The 20,750-nt window shown below is 39.9% G+C and overlaps 1 protein-coding gene across 1 annotated transcript; it reads left to right on the forward strand.

Moving 5' to 3' along the window:
• The first annotated feature begins 2,440 nt into the window (after positions 1-2,440).
• LOC124862776 (forkhead box protein D1-like) lies at positions 2,441-3,935 on the forward strand. The gene has a single exon (XM_047356897.1). The coding sequence runs from the start codon at positions 2,714-2,716 to the stop codon at positions 3,674-3,676; it is 963 nt and encodes a 320-aa protein (XP_047212853.1). The 5' UTR covers positions 2,441-2,713; the 3' UTR covers positions 3,677-3,935.
• Positions 3,936-20,750: the final 16,815 nt, after the last annotated feature.

Raw genomic sequence — 20,750 nt, forward strand, 5'->3', positions numbered from 1 at the left:
AACCTATTACCATGTAATTACCTGGTAGTAGCAGTGAGCACAAAGAGAATTTTCTCCGAGCAAAATCACTCAGTAATTTCTCAGTAATAAATTAGGTAATTACATGATATTACCAAATAATCACAATCTATTATCAAACAATTACTCCATCCCTATTATAAAACCCGATTGAATGGTAATATTATTGGTAACTACATGATAATACGGTATTACACTATAGTAGTCTATTGCCACATTTTTACAATCTTACTGCTGGGCTGTAATAGAAAGTGCTACCAGAATCGGGCTGTGATTAAAGCATATAATATTTGTGAAAAATTAATAAACCTTTCAAATCTCCACATCAACCACACCTAAGACGGACCATTTACTGCCAACATCTGGCTCAGACTTAAAACGCTAAGCTTGCTAACTGGCTACATCCTTGCTGAACAATACATTTATTTTTCTATTTCTAAGCTACAATCTATATATTTATGTTAAAAGTAGACTATTTTAAATTAGGTTTGCTCCTAAAACAACCATAAAAAACAATTGGGAACAGTTAAAATTCATACCTCAAAAACTGTTTTTTGTTTTGTTTTGTTTTGTTTTATTTTTTTTACTCGGTTATTTAAATGACAGATGGGAAATCTTTGTTTAAGATAAATCAACATAGTAAATTAAATGCTCAGCCATGATGGGAACTCATAATTACTGAAAATATATACACACTTTTTAAAGGTCCTCGCTTACTTTGGGGACTTCTGATCACCGTTCTGAAATGAAAGGTTTTGGGGAAAAATCCCCAGACATCTCTCCAACGTGAGGCTGGGTCTTAAGCCTTAATCCCTCCTTGGAGGAGTAAGTCTCCTGCATGCAGCCGCACTTTATTCACACACTTGAATCACAATTACACGTTTTCAGATGCTCAACAGAGGATAAAAGTGGAATGACTTATTTTGTGTTGCTATATGAAAACAACAATTGGTTACCTGCAGGCTAAAATCGCCGGATAAAAACGCCTTTCACTAAATTTACACAAGTTGTTTAGGTCCTTTTGTCCCTCAGGGAGACACATCATGAAGTATGAAAGGAATAAATTATATATATTTTATCTATACTCTATTTGTTACCTGACTACACTACAAAAATGACTTTTTAAGGTTATTAAAAATAGCAATTAAAATCAATACCATATTAATGAAACATATTAATATGTATTTGTTATCTTTAACAATGCCTTTGTTGGGGAAAAATCACACCTAAATATTTTGATAAGAATTTAGCTGAAGAAGTGGGTTCATTCAACTGTTAGCTGTTCTTGCTCATCGTATGTTGTGTTCAGCAGACATACAGTTGATATGTTTATATGGGTTGCATTAAGATAAATTTATCAACTCAGTAAAAATGAAGAACTGTTATAAAACTTGCCGTTAACAAAGTTTCTGTGCTGAAGAAAGAATTTAAAATTGTTTCCAGCTTTAGCAAAATGGCTAATGCTGAAGGGAAACTTGCTACACTATAAAAAGGATTTTTGAAAGATATCAAATATTAGTAAAGAAAATTAGATTTTAATCAAGTATAGTTGTTTGTAAACCAGTTTTCAATAATAGTTAAATTATAACAACATTAACTTCTTTATAACAAATAAACATTTGATTAGAATTTAGCTGATGGGACAGATGATGGTTCAGTTAACCGTTAGCTAGTCTCATTCAACGTGTGTTGTGTCCAGCAGAGAACAGTCGGGCTGATATATTTATATGGGCGTATAATTAATTAATGTATCTACACAGCAAAAGCTCAGAAAAGAACCAACACTTGTGTATGAGATAGTTTCTGTTTCAGAGCATAAGATTAAGTTATTTGGGATTTGTTAATGCTAAAGTCAAACTTGCTATCAAGCTGAGTTTCTTAACCCTGAGTCAGTCACTGTCAATGAACGACACATCTTAGCTGTGGTGAAAAATGTTGACAGCCCCCTATAGCTGGAATAGATTTTAAAAATGTCACTATTTCTATGACATTTTTATTCCCTCATTCTTTTTTTATTTTTATTTTTAAGAATCAGATGAATAAAAATGCTGTAATAATCAGTCAGAACTTGACTAATTACATATAAAAGACCTGGAATTGTCCTTTTCTAAGTATCATTTAGCTGTTAAATTTACATAATTTCCAGCAATAAATATTAATCCAAATCTTCAGATAAAATGTATTAAAATTGTCAGACGAATTTTGTTTGTATAAATTCAGAAAGTGAGTTTTATCAGTGTAGATGTCTTTGATTTCATCAGTGCCTCCCTCCTGTCTGTGCCCGTTTGGTGATGAGATGGTGAGAGCGCGCTGCCTGTACAGACCCTTCTCCTTCTGCTCCTCTTTTCATTGGTCAGACTCTTCCCACTCATGACATCACATCCAGCCGACCTGCTGCAAAGCGAGCAGATGATGCTGGACAACTCCGAGGACGCACTCGCGTTTGCGCTTTACGCACAACCGCTCGTAGAGTGCTGTCAGCACACAGATTCTCGGAAATAAAGCAGATCGGATCCCGACGCCTTGGAATTGGCATAGTTTTCGTGTTGACAAGCGGGACTGCAGCCGAGCTCAAATTTGTTCTTTAATCGTACTGGAAATGGACCGTGCGTAAAGCTGTGTGCGTTCCGGACAGGAGCTGTCACTCGCCCACCTGTTGCCAGGTGGCGTTGGCCTTAACTTTTGGACGTCTACTATGACATTAGGTTTAGAAGGTATTGTCATGGAGGATATTGTTATCGACGTGGTGGGGGAAGGACTGAAAGACAGCGGAGAAGAGCAGCTTTCACTTTCAGAGGAGTCTCGGAGCGAGCAGGAACGCAGCGCGGAGACTTCCTGCAGCCAGACCGAAGATCCGGTGTGTCCTCCTCCTACTAAAACCAAAACCCCCGCGTCCGTGAAGCCCCCATACTCGTATATTGCTCTGATAACCATGGCCATACTGCAGAGCCCAAAGAAACGCCTCACCCTCAGTGAGATATGTGACTTCATCAACCACCGCTTCGCTTATTATCGGGAAAAATTCCCAGCCTGGCAGAACTCTATCAGACACAATCTGTCCTTGAATGACTGCTTTGTAAAGATGCCCAGAGAGCCCGGAAACCCTGGCAAAGGGAACTACTGGACGCTGGATCCAAATTCTTCCGATATGTTTGAGAACGGGAGCTTCCTGCGGCGGAGGAAGCGCTTTAAGCGGCAGCATTTTCGCTTCGATCCGCTAAAGGACCAGCACCTGGAGCCGAACGGGCTTCACTGCTTTACACACGGCGCTTATGGCCTCGGTGCGGCGGCTCTGCAGCTACCCGGTCTGGAGATCTACCCCTTCCTCCACCACCATCATCATACTCCTTCTCCGTGTGGCTCCGCCGCCATCCCACCTGTCAGCAGCATCCTGCCGGCTCTGTCTACCTTCTTCTCCCGCAGCGCCCTCACAGCCAAGGCCTTCCTGCAGTCACAACCGAGATTGGACGCCTTCTCCCCGGCCCAGTGCGCTGCGTATTCCCCTCCTCTCACCTCCAGCGCTCCTTACGCGCCCCATTGTCTCTTCCACCCGGCAGCTTCTCCTCAGCTCCTCGGTTTGTCCCAGGAGTACCAGAAACTACAGACTCAGCGGAGCAGCGGAGAACTAACCAAACACATCAACGCCAATAACGAATAATCCCATAAAACCAGATTTAAACATGTGTTTTCTCAGGTAACAGAGACCTTAAAAGAACAATATTACAGTTGCTGAACGTGAAATGGATGAAACTCTCTTTGCTTTACAGCAAATCCCTCAGCAGGCGCTTTTTTGTATTTGTTCATGACTTATCATCATTTGTTTTAATATTTAAATGGCACGTTTCCTAAACCCTTTTCTCTGGAAAAATAAAGTTGAAGATTTAAACCTCGCCTTAACTCATATTTATGTTCAGACGTATTTAAATCTGAGGATTTGTTTTAAGAAAACCTCTGTTTGTTACTTGTAATAATAGCTTATTTTTTATGTAACTTATTTTATGATATGGAGGTAATTGTATCATATCATAATAATACTAGAGACGTTTATTGAAGTGTTGAAGAGGTATTGAAACTGTAAAAATAAAAATAAAAACGAATAGAGATAAATATAACATAGGGCTGGTCACCTCAGGCCTCGGATGCGTTTTACCTCCGCATGACATAGTATCAAAGCAGTAGATGCATGCGTCATGTCCTAAAATTAGGAATATCTTTAGTTAAATATTCATTATATGGCAGTAAATAACAAAAAAATATATACATAGATGTAAAATAATATGTTGACTATTTTTGCAGAGAGGCCAGTATCTCCAGTATCAGCCTGCAGCTGATTCAGGTCACTAAAAGCACTTATATTACTCAAACCGACACAAATAAGATAAGATTACTCAAAAAGAAAAGTGTGGGATAACTGTATCCAGGCCAATTAGCAAAAAATATTAATAAAAAAATCAAGTCTGTCCAAAAATATATTATTCTAAAATATATGGATAGTGCAAAACTTCAAAAAGTATATTTTGAAACAACAAACGATATGAAAATTTATTTTTACTTTGAATGTGATATATTGCCTAAATCTAATTTAAAAAGGGCATTTGAAATAAATATTTAAATATATATACTTACATAAATAATAATAATAAAATAATAAATAAATAATAATAACGACATGTTTAACATTCTGTAGTAAGAAAATTGCATTTAAATATAATAAAGCAAGAAAAAAAATTGGAAATATTTAAACAAAATTCCAAACCATCTGTTTCTATTGTAGCCATCCTTCCCGTTAAAGCCTTTTGTTTAATTTGTGAAATAATCCAAAGTTGATGAATGGATACCAGCCTGACCCTTAAACCAACAGTTCAGACCTGCTGTGATTCAACCTATAGACAGGCCGATTTAATGAGAGGTTACATGATTGAGTCTTCCTCTCATTTCTCCACCCAGCTCATTTCAAGCACCTGATTGATTTATTATTCTTGTCAGTTTCATTTAGTTCCACACAGTGCTGCCTGACAGTGAGACTGAACATAGGGAAATGATTTTAGGATTTAGAGCACAGCTGTATTTATTTTCATTTGATCTATACTCTGCTCGAGATGGATCGCCATGTTTAGTCTTAGGGATAAGACTGATGGATATCCCCGCATCTTTACCCCTTTAGCAGCTTTCCGTCAGTGAGAGACTGCAACAAATGAGAGGGACCATTACCTGATGCAGAGATGGTAGGAAGCCTTTCACAAACTTTTACTTCAAGCTACTGAGTTTTTCTTTTGAGTACAGTTGTAATATTCAGATTCCTGATCTTAAACAATCTGTTGTTGATCAGCAGTTACATGTACACCAGTATTACAGCTTTCAAATATTATCTTGTATTAAACTTCCTTTTTTCTAATGTAGGAAATTCATGAAAGGCAGAAACAACATTAAGTCATCTGTTGGACTTTCAATCCACCAAGTGCCAAAATCCTTCTATTCTATTGAATTGGCTTGAGCCAATACTGAATGTGGTTACATTGGTTTGAAGTTCATTCGATAAGATGTCAGAGAATACTATGGAGCATATAGTAGTACTGGGCTCCCCACACTACCATTCTGTGGACTGAAAGAAGGCTGCTCGCCTTTTCCATTGCTTGGAAGAAAGACAAACTCATCTGTTTGCAAATATGTCACTCATGGTGTGGAAACTTAAGGAGCACCACCCATCACTTTTATTCAGCTAACACTTTTTTAAAACTACCAAGAGCAGAATAGTAAAAAAAAAGTCTCAAAATCAAAATAGCAAAAATAATGGTTATACATACAGGTCCTTCTCAAAATATTAGCATATTTTGATAAAGTTCATTATTTTCCATAATGTCATGATGAAAATTTAACATTCATATATTTTAGATTCATTGCACACTAACTGAAATATTTCAGGTCTTTTATTATCTTAATACGGATGATTTTGGCATACAGCTCATGAAAACCCAAAATTCCTATCTCACAAAATTAGCATTTTTCATCCGACCAATAAAAGAAAAGTGTTTTTAATACAAAAAACGTCAACCTTCAAATAATCATGTACAGTTATGCACTCAATACTTGGTCAGGAATCCTTTGGCAGAAATGACTGCTTCAATGCGACGTGGCATGGAGGCAATCAGCCTGTGGCACTGCTGAGGTCTTATGGAGGCCCTGCTTCGATAGCGGCCTTTAGCTCATCCAGAGTGTTGGGTCTTGAGTCTCTCAATGTTCTCTTCACAATATCCCACAGATTCTCTATGGGGTTCAGGTCAGGAGAGTTGGCAGGCCAATTGAGCACAGTGATACCATGGTCAGTAAACCATTTACCAGTGGTTTTGGCACTGTGAGCAGGTGCCAGGTCGTGCTGAAAAATGAAATCATCTCCATAAAGCTTTTCAGCAGATGGAAGCATGAAGTGCTCCAAAATCTCCTGATAGCTAGCTGCATTGACCCTGCCCTTGATAAAACACAGTGGACCAACACCAGCAGCTGACACGGCACCCCAGACCATCACTGACTGTGGGTACTTGACACTGGACTTCTGGCATTTTGGCATTTCCTTCTCCCCAGTCTTCCTCCAGACTCTGGCACCTTGATTTCTGAATGACATGCAGAATTTGCTTTCATCCGAAAAAAGTACTTTGGACCACTGAGCAACAGTCCAGTGCTGCTTCTCTGTAGCCCAGGTCAGGCGCTTCTGCCGCTGTTTCTGGTTCAAAAGTGGCTTGTCCTGGGGAATGCGGCACCTGTAGCCCATTTCCTGCACACGCCTGTGCACGGTGGCTCTGGATGTTTCTACTCCAGACTCAGTCCACTGCTTCCGCAGGTCCCCCAAGGTCTGGAATCGGCCCTTCTCCACAATCTTCCTCAGGGTCCGGTCACCTCTTCTCGTTGTGCAGCGTTTTCTGCCACACTTTTTCCTTCCCACAGACTTCCCACTGAGGTGCCTTGATACAGCACTCTGGGAACAGCCTATTCGTTCAGAAATTTCTTTCTGTGTCTTACCCTCTTGCTTGAGGGTGTCAATAGTGGCCTTCTGGACAGCAGTCAGGTCGGCAGTCTTACCCATGATTGTGGTTTTGAGTGATGAACCAGGCTGGGAGTTTTAAAGGCCTCAGGAATCTTTTGCAGGTGTTTAGAGTTAACTCGTTGATTCAGATGATTAGGTTCATAGCTCGTTTAGAGACCCTTTTAATGATATGCTAATTTTGTGAGATAGGAATTTTGGGTTTTCATGAGCTGTATGCCAAAATCATCCGTATTAAGACAATAAAAGACCTGGAATATTTCAGTTAGTGTGCAATGAATCTAAAATATATGAATGTTAAATTTTCATCATGACATTATGGAAAATAATGAACTTTATCACAATATGCTAATATTTTGAGAAGGACCTGTATTAACTGCAACAATTAATGTGCTGTAATATTTTAGCAATGATAAAAATAATTCTCTTTATGGAAATATCTGCTCATCCTCCCCCCTCCCCAACACATTGCTTTGCACTGGTGACTGGCAGTGCACAGCAAATGCTCCCATTGCTCTCATCAAGCTAACACTGTTTTAAAGCTGGCAAACCAGTGTCTGCATGTCTCTTAACCAGCTGACTGCAGGATGTCGGCTGGTTAATTAGTCAGGCTACCTTAGCAGAAAGCCTGACTAATTAACCACCAGACATAAGAATAGTACAATGCCAAAAAGGGATAATAATATTAAAAGTTTTATCATTTGTTTTCACATTTCTGTGTAAATAAAGTGAAACAATGCATTCATAGCATTTTTGTACTCAGGGTTATAACATGAGAATCTTATACCAACTCATTGTTATAAGCCTTTTCTCCTTGTGAGAAAAAAAAAACTACTACATTAGACAAATGTGGTTTAGACTGACTAATTGGCAGCACAGGATGGGCGATGGGGTCATTTTCTTCTGGGAGGTTGGACGGGGGCTAGTCAGTGCACCTGATAAAATAAGCAAGTTAGATTCTTTAGGCTTACATGTGTGTCTGTATGTGTGTGTGTAGCTGTGACTGCACATCGGTTTTCCATCCTGCTCTGTTCGGTCTTTTCACTCTCCTTTTTCCTTCCTCTGTACATCATTAAGTGTTTAAAGGCTTTATTGAGTCTTTTATTCTAGTACCAGAAATCTCCTTTTTTAATAACTAGTGACATATTTTTCCTTTAGTCTCCTGTGAGGTCTTTGCCCTCAGAGTCAAATTTGAAGCTGTCTGCAAAACCACTCAGATTGGCAACAAAGAGCTAAAGTTTCACACTCAATATTCTGCCAGAGACAACCTGAGTCCTTGTCATATTGAGATGATTCATGCAATGAATATATGTATGACGGCATCTCAGTCACGTTGCAACACCCTGCAGTGTTTCCGCTCAGATCCACTTGAATAACAGGGTTCTACGTTATCACACAGCTCATAGTCCTGCATGTGGAGGTCGGCTCTCTGGCAGAAATTGAGTCAATTCAGTCAGAAGTCCATTCATGCCTGACAGTGCTGCTGCACCAGTACTAACAACCGCCAAGTCAAACAGGCAAGATAAACGTTTTGGTGGAGCGCCCCGCCTTGCTGCCTCCAATCCTTCTGCTTCCAGCGCCAAGCCAGGAGAAAGGTTCATTCTGGGACAAATACTGCAAGTTCAGAGCATGTGTTGCTGGAAATGCATCTGAAGTTAATTCATCTAATGCAATAATTTAGTGTGATTTTATTTTTCATAAGAGGTTCAGTGTGTTGAGACATGTTTTTTCCACACATAAATGCGTAACTGGACTAAAAGCACTCCTTGTCTCATGTGATTTGTTACTTGTGGCTGTTGGACCCTTTTCATTAATGCAATATATTTTCCAAAATAGACACCGTTTGGGTCAGTCTATACATAGCATAGTGTTCAAAACTTCCTGAGATTACTTTTGTTTAAAAGAAAATCTAATGACATAATAGCCTTAAGTTAAAAACAAAAACTTGGTTTGATGGTATTTATGCAAAAATATTCTTTATCAGTCTGATCAGTCTTAAAAAATTCACCAGATTGAGCATGAAGGAGCTTTCTGTGCCACTGCTCCTTGTCCGTGGAATCTCCTCCCTGACACCTCCAGGAAGCACCAGACAGCTTTAAACATCTTTCAATCTTTTACATTCTCTTTTAACTTTTATTTTTATTTTAATCATTTTTTTAAATTCCTGTAAGCAGTTTGACATTTTGACAATAAAAACAGTAGTAAAAATAAAATGTATTATTATTAAAAATTCATAACATGCCACTATATTTATTAATTATTTTGACTTTAACTGCAGCAACAGTTGCAGGAGGGTGGAGCTGTCTGAAGAGACCTCAGACACATTCTCTGGCATCTAATTAAAAAAAACAGTATGAAGGAATATTTTTGCTGTTTTGAAATCATCTCTTTTTAAAGCGCTGGTATAGGCTACTTCAACAACTGTAACCGACAAAGTTATAGCTAAATTATGAGATGTTGATGGTTTTACGACCTTGAGTAAAAATAACATGGTTTCACTGTATTTACATAATTTGTTCGATCAAAACAAGCTGACAAGCTAATATTAGCTGGTTATTAGTTGGGCCACTTGGCATAATAACATTCCTGCTGTCTGCTGCTTGTAGCTTGCTGACTGTAGTTTTAAAACAGTGATGTTGGTGTTTCCACACTATGATTGTACGTACGTTTAGTTACCAGAAACATTTGCAAACAGTTACATTTGTCTTTCTTCTAAGAGAACTAAATAGTTAGGTAACCTTCTTTTCGACTGCAGGGTACAGAAACAGGGGAGTAGAGTGGATGCATGGTGGTAGACTATGCTCCATACAGATGGAGAAATATCTGGTAACTTCAAAACTTTCTCTGGCATCCAAATAAAAATAATGCCAAGAGGAGTATGAGAACATTTTTATGTTTTGTTTTTTATTTTACCTTTTTCAAAACTTGGCATACCTTTACACTGGTAACCAGCTAATGATGAGGTTAAAATAAATTAGGCATGGCACAGTTTTCAAGTGCCGTATTGTGCAGAATATTCCCACATCTTTCTGCCATTTTGCTTATGGCAGAGAAACAGTGGGAATAGCTCTCTGCTCAAGTTGCTAGCCTGCAGTTGGCTGCTTGACAGTAATGGCATTTGTAGCTTACCAATTGTAGTTTTAAAACAATAATGAACGATGGGCACTCTGTTAGTTCCCACATTATCACTGTCCCATGATTTCCTCCACTGGAAATATTTCAAAACCTGAAACCTTGATATACATTGATACTGGTAACCAGCACATGCCTTATTAAAAATATAGTTAGTCTAGTTTGTATTGATCTAAATGCTGGGTTTTTGGTTCCCATTACCAAATCTCACACCTTTCTCCTGAAACATATCAAAGCTGACGTTTTCTCTCCTCTTACTTTAATGGCTGACTTCCACAGGTTTCCACTTGCTTCTTGGCATTTGCTTTTCCTGGCAGAACCCATCCCATGCTGCCCTGCTTTGGGGAGTTATTCAATTATAAATCTCCCATCCTTCTCTTGCAGACCCCCCCGCCCCCCCCCCCCCCCCCCCCCCCCCCCTCCACCTCTCTTCTCACAGGTCTACGCGTTCCTCTGCCAAACCCTGTAAAACATGCTGCTCCACTGGTACGCCTCTCACCGGTCTCGTGCCCAGGATTTTATGATTCTCAGGGTGGTGAAGCAGAGTGCTGCGGTTTTTTTTTTTGGTTTTTTTTCTGGAATAGGGACCCCCTCTCGTGCATCAGTGCCAACAGATGACAGTGACATATAGCAGGAAAGCCACCCAGAAGGCCAGAAGGAGAATGATCTCACACCTCAGCCACGCGCTCGCTGGGAGTGGGAGAATGGCGGGTGGGGGGGTACAGTTGGGGGTAGAGGAAACAATAAAAATGATTAGGAGAAGTAATGATTTGTGAAAGAAAAAAACTACAAGACAATATTCAAAAGGATACAATTGATTGTTTTGTTTATTAATCTAAATATTTCTAATACTTTCTAAAGAGATTTTTTGTACAGACATCTTAAAACCTTAAAAACTGAAATAACCAAAACCTATCAGGTTTGTGTGCCTGTCAAACTGGTCCCGGCGCCTGTTGTGGCCCCTGTACTGAAGACATAATACTAAATCAATTTCTTATAATGACAGATAGAAACTGTAACTGATTTATCCCTTGGACCAATTTTATGTTTAACCTTTACAGTTTTACTTTGACTATGAATTAAAAATGAAGGTGTTGCACTTTTAGCTAGTTATCATCAACTTCAGTGATGTAATAATGTTGAAACCCATCCAAGAAACCATAGGAATAGAAATCTCAAGATTTAATTAGGTTGTAAAGCAAAATAAAAGAGGCCTTCAAACAGCTTAAAGATGAACCAGAATAGGGCAGACTGGTAACTAGTTAAGCATTTAAAGCACTAAAAGATGACTAATAAACTGTGAGAACTAAAGTTTATGAGAGAGGGCAGGTATTGCATTCCATAAGTAAAGTGCTGAGAGAATGCAGTCCATCTCAAATGATGCCAATAGGACAACGCACATCTTAGGTAAGGTAAAACACAGTGGAGGTTCTAGCACACTGTGGGACTGCTTTGGCTTATCTTGTTGTGAAATTGTTAAATACAGGGGTTGGACAATGAAACGGAAACACCTGGTTTTAGACCACAATAATTTATTAGTATGGTGTAGGGCCTCCTTTGGCGGCCAATATAGCGTCAATTCATCTTGGAAATGACATATACAAGTCCTGCACAGTGGTCAGAGGGATTTTAAGCCATTCTTCTTGCAGGATAGTGGCCAGGTCACCACGTGATACTGGTGGAGGAAAACGTTTCCTGACTCGCTCCTCCAAAACACCCCAAAGTGGCTCAATAATATTTAGATCGGGTGACTGTGCAGGCCATGGGAGATGTTCAACTTCACTTTCATGTTCATCAAACCAATCTTTCACCAGTCTTGCTGTGTGTATTGGTGCATTGTCATCCTGATACACGGCACCGCCTTCAGGATACAATGTTTGAACCATTGGATGTACATGGTCCTCAAGAATGGTTCGGTAGTCCTTGGCAGTGGACTACCGAACTACCGGACTACCATCTAGCACAAGTATTGGGCCAAGGGAATGCCATGATATGGCAGCCCAAACCATCACTGATCCACCTCCATGCTTCACTCTGGGCATGCAACAGTCTGGGTGGTACGCTTCTTTGGGGCTTCTCCACACTGTAACTCTCCTGGATGTGGGGAAAACAGTAAAGGTGGACTCATCAGAGAACGATACATGTTTCACATTGTCCACAGCCCAAGATTTGCACTCCTTGCACCGATGAAACCGACGTTTGGCATTGGCATGAGTGACCAAAGGTTTGGCTATAGCAGCCCGGCCGTGTATATTGACCCTGTGGAGCTCCTGATGGACAGTTCTGGTGGAAACAGGAGAGTTGAGGTGCACATTTAATTCTGCCATGATTTGGGCAGCCGTGGTTTTATGTTTTTTGGATATAATCCGGGTTAGCAGCCGAACATCCCTTTCAGACAGCTTCCTCTTTCGTCCTTCTTGGTGGTATGCTGACATTACCCTGGATACCGTGGCTCTTGATACATCACAAAGACTTGCTGTTTTGGTCACAGATGCGCCAGCAAGACGTGCACCAACAATTTGTCCTCTTTTGAACTCTGGTTTGTCACCCATAATGTTGTGTGCATTTCAATATTTTGAGCAAAACTGTGCTCTTACCCTGCTAATTGAACCTTCACACTCTGCTCTTACTGGTGCAATGTGCAATCAATGAAGACTGGCTACCAGGCTGGTCCAATTTAGCCATGAAACCTCCCACACTAAAATTACAGGTGTTTCAGTTGCATTGTCCAACCCCTGTATATCAAAGGAACTATTATTTAGGATACCACAGCAGCATTACTAACTTTGAGAGACCAGATTTTGGCTCAATAAGGAGCCAAAGGGTTAAGCTACCGTAATATTCCTGCATGTGGAGGTCGGCTAGACCTGTTGCTACTGCAATAATTTTATCGAACTAATGAGATGATTCACATTATAGTAAAATTGGAAAAATCAATCGAGCTGAATTTTAGCAGAATGTTTTACCACTTTTCTCGGCAGAATTAGTCAACTTCATTTAAACTGTTTGGTTTTCGTGCACAGAACCGGCTTTTCAGCAGGGCTGAGCTTTCACAGCTTTATGTTGGTTACTTTTGCTATTCCTTCAAAAACCACTTATGATGTGTGTTTGGGATTATTGTACTGTTAAAGCACACGTTGTGTCCAAGTTTCAGTTTTTTGAACCACACAGTCCCCCTCAGATAAAAGATGAAGGAAATAAAAATGGCCATGATGATCAGGAACAATGCACAAAAAAAACTGGAGCATGTTGGAAGACCACTGTCAACAGTGAAGGGAGTTTTACATCACTGTGGACTGAGAGGGAGCAGACCACTACCGAACAAATATCTACACTTTCATCGCTATCTATTTTAAGAACACCGTGGTGGTGGTTTCAGCATCATTCTGCAGGGCAGAATTTCTGTAAGTGGCATTGGTACATTAAAAGTGAATAAATCAATAAAGAAGGATGACACCCTCAAATGTTTTAGCCTTACCTCAAATCAACATCTAGATGTTTAAAATTTGGACACACATCAAAACCCACATGTGGAATTTGGTTAAGCCAGTTAAAGTTATGGAAACCCCTAACTTCAACTATACTGAAAGTTTGTGGACCAAACCTTATAGCCAGGTTAGTGCCAGGAAACTGAACAGCTTACATGAGCTCTACCAATTCCACCACCAAGAGCGGTCAAACATCCGGCCATAATTATGCCAGAAGTTTGTTGATGGCAACAAAAGCAGCTGCTCATGGTGCAACCTGATAAGAGACATTAAGACAGATATTATTGGGGGTGTGTGTATATATTCCAGCTTGCTTGTATAATTTGGACCTGTTTGGATTAGAGAAAATCCACAGTAATTTTAAACCTGTGCACCTAATTCTTGTTTTTAAACAGCACTGAAGATAGCTGTTGTATCACGAATTATCCCTGAAACAAGAACTGTGAAAATGTAAACTTTTGATTTGAGAACTGGGATGTTGTCTCATGAATAGCTGTTTTACAGAAATATTTCTCCAAACTTTGAGGATGCTGCTGCGCAAGTGATGTCAACTGATCCTTTATAACACGTTTGAACATCTGTTTTGATGAATAACTGGTTTTTCATTTTTAGAAGCATCCAATTGCTAAAAATCTTGAAGCCGGATGTCATGGTTGCACGGCCAAAACGGTGAATGTGGAAGTTTTAATCATAAGAAATGTAAAACTCCTTGCAAGGGCAGAGTCAATGAATGAGAAAAACATAGACACAGATGGAATATTGCGACTGCAGGACTATGTGTGTATGTGTCACAGACATGGCTGCGGGATTCTACAGCCAAATTAGCACCAAATATTAGTGAAAACTTGCACATTATATATTAAAAACATCTATTTTTCAGATTTCCTGCTTGCCAGCTGTGTCTGCCTGCCCGCGAGAGGATGGCTTTCCTCCAAAATCTCTTTTTGATTCAAAGCGCGGGCCTGCATAAATGTCAGTATGTGGTATGCACTGCAGGTAGAAGTTCTCCAACCACCAGGGAAGGAAAAAAAACTCTAATTTTACAGACCGAAGATCAAACACCGCAAATGTGTGATGTCACCCACAGCAGCCCCTGGACCGCTTATTGCACTAAATGAGAGCCATCAGCCACACAAACAAAGGCTTCAAGCTCGATGCTGCTTAATGAGAAAGTTTGAGCAGGAAACACAATCAACTTCTGGGCCAAAACGTGTCAGAATGGGGGTTTGGGATTCAGACTTAAGTTGTGCTAGCCCTTGTAACAGTTGCAGAGCCCAAGGCCTGGCAATTGTTGCACAGGCCTAATGAGAGTCAGTAACCCCAACCCAGTTTTGGCCTGAACGTCGCGTTTGATCTCCGAGAAAGACGAAGTGGTCTGCTTTCCACTGAGGAGCAGCCTGCACCTCTCTGCCTCTGTCTGCAATTTATCTCCTTACTTCTTTCCCCCCACAGCAATGTCTGCAGTGGCATATTACAACTTGGAAATGGATTTTAAAAGGGAGTAGAAAGAGGGTGCCAGAATGGGAAAAACATGGATTGGCTCAAGGGAAGCAGATTAGACAGGCGTGCCAAACCTCACGCTTTGCAAGAAACTAGAAAATGACCCCCTTTCTATATTAATGCTCTGAGTTAAAGACCAACCACATTGTGGAGCAATGTAAAAAATACATCTAAATCCCACCCTCAATAAAAGAAAGAATGAAAATTCCAGGATTGTCACCTCATATGTATCCTTTCCTCCTTTAGTGTCACAAGACTGACTAATCCTGCAAGGTGCTGAAGATCTGTCAGCATCTTGCTGCAGGTCTGTGTTAGCTCGACCCACAGGCCTGCAAACATCCTGGAACAGCAACACAAATCCACTAATTCAGGCCTTTGTGTCTGCTAATGGATGTTATGCTGCTCCATGTAGATGTGATATGATAGGATTGATTGCTCTTAAGATCACTCAGGCTTGCTTTTTAGCACCACCCTGCCACCCAAACTGTCGACCGGCGAGCCCGCTCATCCCATGCTGCCTCTGTTGGTGGTCCCTAGAGTAAGCTATATTTTCCTCCATGCTTCTCTCCCTCACTTTTTTTATAGAGCTAACACAAAATTGTTCCTAATTCGCTGCTGCTAGAGGGGGGTAATTTGCGGCTTTTGGCTGAGTGTTGCAAGCCCCAAATTTGAAAAAGCTGCCGAGTTAAAGGCGCTCTGTGAAGCGCTGTAGAAGCAGCAGCAGGGAGAGGAAAGGAGAGCCGGAGAGAGAGAGAGGGCCCTGAATTCATTCATGTGAAGAGGAAAAAACACAAAAACATGATAAGCCTCTAAAGGCTGAGGACTGCAATGCAATAATAACTGGTGGGTAGACTGAGCCAAAGCCACCAATAATTATGGCTCTTTTAATGAAATGATGAAGATAATGCATGCTCTCTTGAAGTCAATACGATCCCAGTTTAGCCCATATAAACGCACGTACTTGAATCAGACTATGTTGGATCAAATGGTAGAGCTCATTTTCCTCATGTGTCTGAATTAGTTTGTGAGTTTGCTTATGGAAAAATGCCACAAGATTCACTGCTGCAAAGTATTTTTATCAAAGACAGAACAGATGGCTAGTGTGAAAACTGTATTTATCTAACTGAATAAGCCGCTACTTTGAGAATTTAAATGAAGGGAGACCCCTTTGCCCCCCAGGTAATACTTTACTTCCCATCAACTCTGACAAGCATTCCTCACCCTGCTGTGGGGAAGCATTCCCCCTAGAATGATGCTGCCACCGCCATAAACCAAAGCAATCAATAATGATGGCTCTTCTAATAGACAAATGGAGCTTATTTTTCCTCATGTTTCTGTAATAATCTGGGAATTTGCTTAGAGAAAGATTCCACCAGACTCTCACCAGCAAACAATCTGTTACATTTACCTAATGTTATTCTGGCACACACAGAAGGGAAAACTTAGCAGGAGTGTTTAACTGTACAACTCACCAACTGTAGTTTAAAAGGTTGTGATTTACTCTCAGTATCATGACTGTTCTTGTTGTTTCACAAGCGGAAGTATTTCCAACCTGCCTGATTTATCTTGTACGTGGGAGATAAGGGTAGCAGCCTTTCTTCAACCAGCTGACCATCCGTGACAACAGATGAGGGAGGGGCAGCGCTGCATGACACAACTCTTCAAAGAAAACTCTAGTATTTCAACAAATTCTTTGACATCTCCTTAAAAAGATTTTAAATCGTAGGAACAATATGACAAAACATTTTGGCAATTTTGAAACATAAATGCTTAGAAAATTGGTATACCTTGATACCTGTAACTGGTCCATGCCTATTTGACATGTGGTGTAGGACCTCAAGTATAGAAGACCAGTTAGGACAGTACTGGGGTAGTCTACTCAAATCATATGACTTTTGTTTGCTGTGTTTTAAAGCAATTAAGACTAGTAATTCATATCTACAAACAGGGCTGGTTCTCCTGGTGGCCTGCTTTGTAACATTAGTCCTCTTAATAGGCTGAAAGAATCACAGAATAAAAAGAGTGAAAGCAGGATTTGTGGTTTCCCTAATGTGCAAGGCATGTGTGGTGTAAATTTCACCATGTACACCAGTTTGAAGTGCTCCGGCAGTCTCCGCGGGGCTGATAGTGTGCAGCGTAAACATCTGCAGAGTCCTAAAGTCACTCATATGCAGCTGTTGTTAATGTGGGTACTTAATGAACCCTGAGAACTTTCTTGAACACATTGAACAGTGAAGAGGTATGTAAAATGCAATGGTGTGTTACGACCAGATTCATTGGTTAGCTAGCTGTGGCTAGCTGTGGGTTCACATGAAAAGAGGGTCATTTTATCCAGTTTGGCAGGACACACTTCAATTCAGTTTCAATTCAGTTCAGTTCAGTTTTTTTATATAATGCCATTTCACAACTCATGTCATCTCAAGGCACTTTACAAAGTCAATTCAATCAAATCATACATATTCCAAGTCAAGTATATACTTTCCAATTAATCCTAATTATCAAACAGTGCAATCAAATTCAGTTTATTATTTAAATTGGTTAGAAAGCTTTCTATCTAAGGATAAAACCCTTTGATATACTGATTCCTAGTAAGCTTTGCAATTGCTGTTAGAAGACTTGTTAGTGCTGTTATGTACAGGTAAACTGTGTACAAGCAACAAATGAAAACCGTTAAAATGCTTAAAAAAGAAACGTATGAATGAAAACTGTGGCAAACTACAAATATGTAAGTATAATAAGAATAGTACTGAAACAACATCCATTTTTCTACTGATAAATGAGGATTTTTAATGCAACAGCTTTACTTTCCGGAATCTCTCTTATGATGGAAAGATGAGCAAAGTGGATATGAGAGTTTGGTTTTCTGCACAGAGTCTGGATCTCTTTTTTTTTTTTTTTACCAGGAAAAAAGTTCTCATTCATTTTGATGAACTGGGCCATCCTCGCTCACATCTCCTTGGTGGCCTACTGTCTCCTCGAAGGTGGAAGCCCACATGGATGTTTTTTTCTTTTTATCCCACATGCTTTTACATTTCCACAACAGCATGTCATTACGGAGTTTTTAAAACACTTAGGAGCAGTGTAAAAGGAGGTTGAAGGGGAGCAAAAAAAAACACTCAAGAGCAATGAACAGCTCAACATTAACTGGGTATCACTCGGGGGAGCTGTAAAAGCTGCCTTGAGAGTGAAATGAAGTCAATAAATAAATTTGGCTGCTGTCAGACGTCTGGAACAGCTTGAGAGGGTTTCAGCAACAGGGCAACCATAGCATTTAAATGGGGGGGGGGCAATAAGTTTGGCCGGGCCCCCAGAATTAGCAGCTACAACGCGCTGAGAGGCTTTGACTAATGGGGTTGGGTTTGCATTGTGATAAATTTAAAAGCAAGAGGAATGTTTGATCTGCACTGAACCACAGTTTGTTGAAAGTCACAACGCTTGCTTGGCTCCCCTCACAATAGATTAGGTTTATTATTTTACGCTGATCCCACGTGAGCTGTGTCTGATAAAGATGCTACTCCCCCAAGGGTCTGTTTTCACAGCAGTCCGTCAGACTGACAACAAACAGTACACTGTAAAAAGGAATTTCAGATGGTATTAATTATAAGCTGTTAAAATGACTTACATTTAAATCAAGCATAGCAGTTTTTAAATGTAATGTTCAATAATGGTTTAATTTTAACATTAGCGACTTTATTTTGAACAAACTACTTTAAATCAACTGAAGATAGTTAGTCCAGTTAGTAGACAGCTTTTCTTCTTCGTTGTTTGTGGTGTCCAGCAGAGAACAACAAGGCTGATGAGTTCGCATGGGTTAAAAACCTTCATATGACTTGAAAATGTTTGAAAAAGTTTCTGTGCTGAAGTAAGATTTAAGTTTCTTTCTAGCTTTAAACTGTTTAGCCATAGTGCTAATGCTAAACTAGCTAACAAGCAAGCTTCAAATAAAGGGCAAATCTTAGCTGTGAATATCAGGGGAAAGGTTTACATTCCACCATTTAACAATTTAAAAAGTTTATAACTAATTAATTAACATTTTATGCCTTCATAACAAAGCATTTATTTTGGCATAGGAGGACAAACTACACAACAATAAGAAACTTTGCAGCATGTCAAATATTAGCTATTGAAATTATATGAATTTTAATCAAGCATTTTGGTATGTAAATGTATTGTTCTATAAGGGTTCAATCCTAACCACATTTGCTGGTTTATTTTGCCAAGAAAATAAAAATTTTGATTTGAATAAAATGAAAGTGTTGGTTCAGTTAGCCGTTAGCTACTTTCATTCATCATGTGTGGCCAGCAGTGAACAAAGGCCAATATGTTCTTAACAGTTGTTCAATTAATAAACCCATTGACTCGGTAAAGGTTATGAACTGCCATAAGACTGGCTGATGGGAAGATTTCTCTGTTTGAGCAACAAATGAAGTTTGCATCCAGTTTTAGTTAGTTTGGTGACATCACTAATGCTAAGTGAACGGCACATCTTAGTTAGGGTTGTCAGGGAAACGGCTTATTTCCCACCTTTTTAGAGTCGATTTTAAAAGGAGAATAATTATTATTAGTGTTTATTTCTTTTTGACAGGGAGGTTTCACTAGTGCTCTAATGACTGCACCAGGTGGTCTAATGACTGCACCTGATAAATGACCTTCAGTCATTTATCAGCTGTATTTCGAATTGATCAATCTGAGCATGTATGTTTTAAATGTTAATTGAGGAAGATTATTCTGGTCTGAAAATTCAGAAATATATTCTGTGACCCTGTTTATAATCTGCTGATTGTGCATATATTTTGCACTTCTTCATGATTATTCAAATAAATATGGCTATTGGATGTTGTATATAAAGACAACATTTGGGAGCTGTCAACATTCCAATCCAGGCTGGAGATTCCCATCGCTGAGCTCCATGGTCCTCGCTCTCAGCGCGTCTGCAGCTGTGGAGCCAAACATCTGGACGGTGAGAGTGAAAGGAAGTAACAAAGAAGAGCAGAGGAGAGCGTTTCTGAGAGAGAGAGAGAGAGAAACAACAGTGGGTAAAAAAGGAGGGATGAAGTAAGGTCAAGAGAAGGGGTGAAAGCTGTTTGGCCAACAGCCGTGTTTATCTTGGAGACTCCCGTGGAGGAGGGAGACCACATCAGTGAGCCTGTATCGGTGGATGAAAGTTCACACTCTCCTCTTTGTCCTCATCTGCTTCACCTCTTTCCAATTTGTTTTTCTCAGCATCTTCCAGGCAGAATTCTGTCTAATCCTTCAGATAACAATTAAACCTCTTACCCCAACCCTTACCCTGCCATCCTTATCAGAGCAGAGCTCCCCAACTGACAGCTACAATTTATTTTGCTCTTGCACGTCTCACTCTTGTTTTCCCCAGGAGTCCTGTAAAAACCTGCCCAACTCCTGTTTTCTCAGCAATTCATGGGATAAGCTGAAGCTCATAAAGAAAAAGTGCAGAGGGCACACAGAGGTCCTGTGCTCTGTAAAAAGACTTGGTAGCAGCAGAGTGTTGGAGTAAAGTAGACACACACACATATACCTTGGAAGCATTTGATCCCTGTAAACGCTGCATGTCCTGT

The sequence above is a fragment of the Girardinichthys multiradiatus genome, chromosome X (genome assembly GCF_021462225.1).
Source record: "Girardinichthys multiradiatus isolate DD_20200921_A chromosome X, DD_fGirMul_XY1, whole genome shotgun sequence".
In the NCBI taxonomy this organism is placed as follows: domain Eukaryota; kingdom Metazoa; phylum Chordata; class Actinopteri; order Cyprinodontiformes; family Goodeidae; genus Girardinichthys; species Girardinichthys multiradiatus.

What these genes read in the sequence shown, in the direction of transcription:
- LOC124862776 (XM_047356897.1), top strand. Translation starts at nt 2,714, where the DNA reads ATGACATTAGGTTTAGAAGGTATTGTCATGGAGGATATTGTTATCGAC.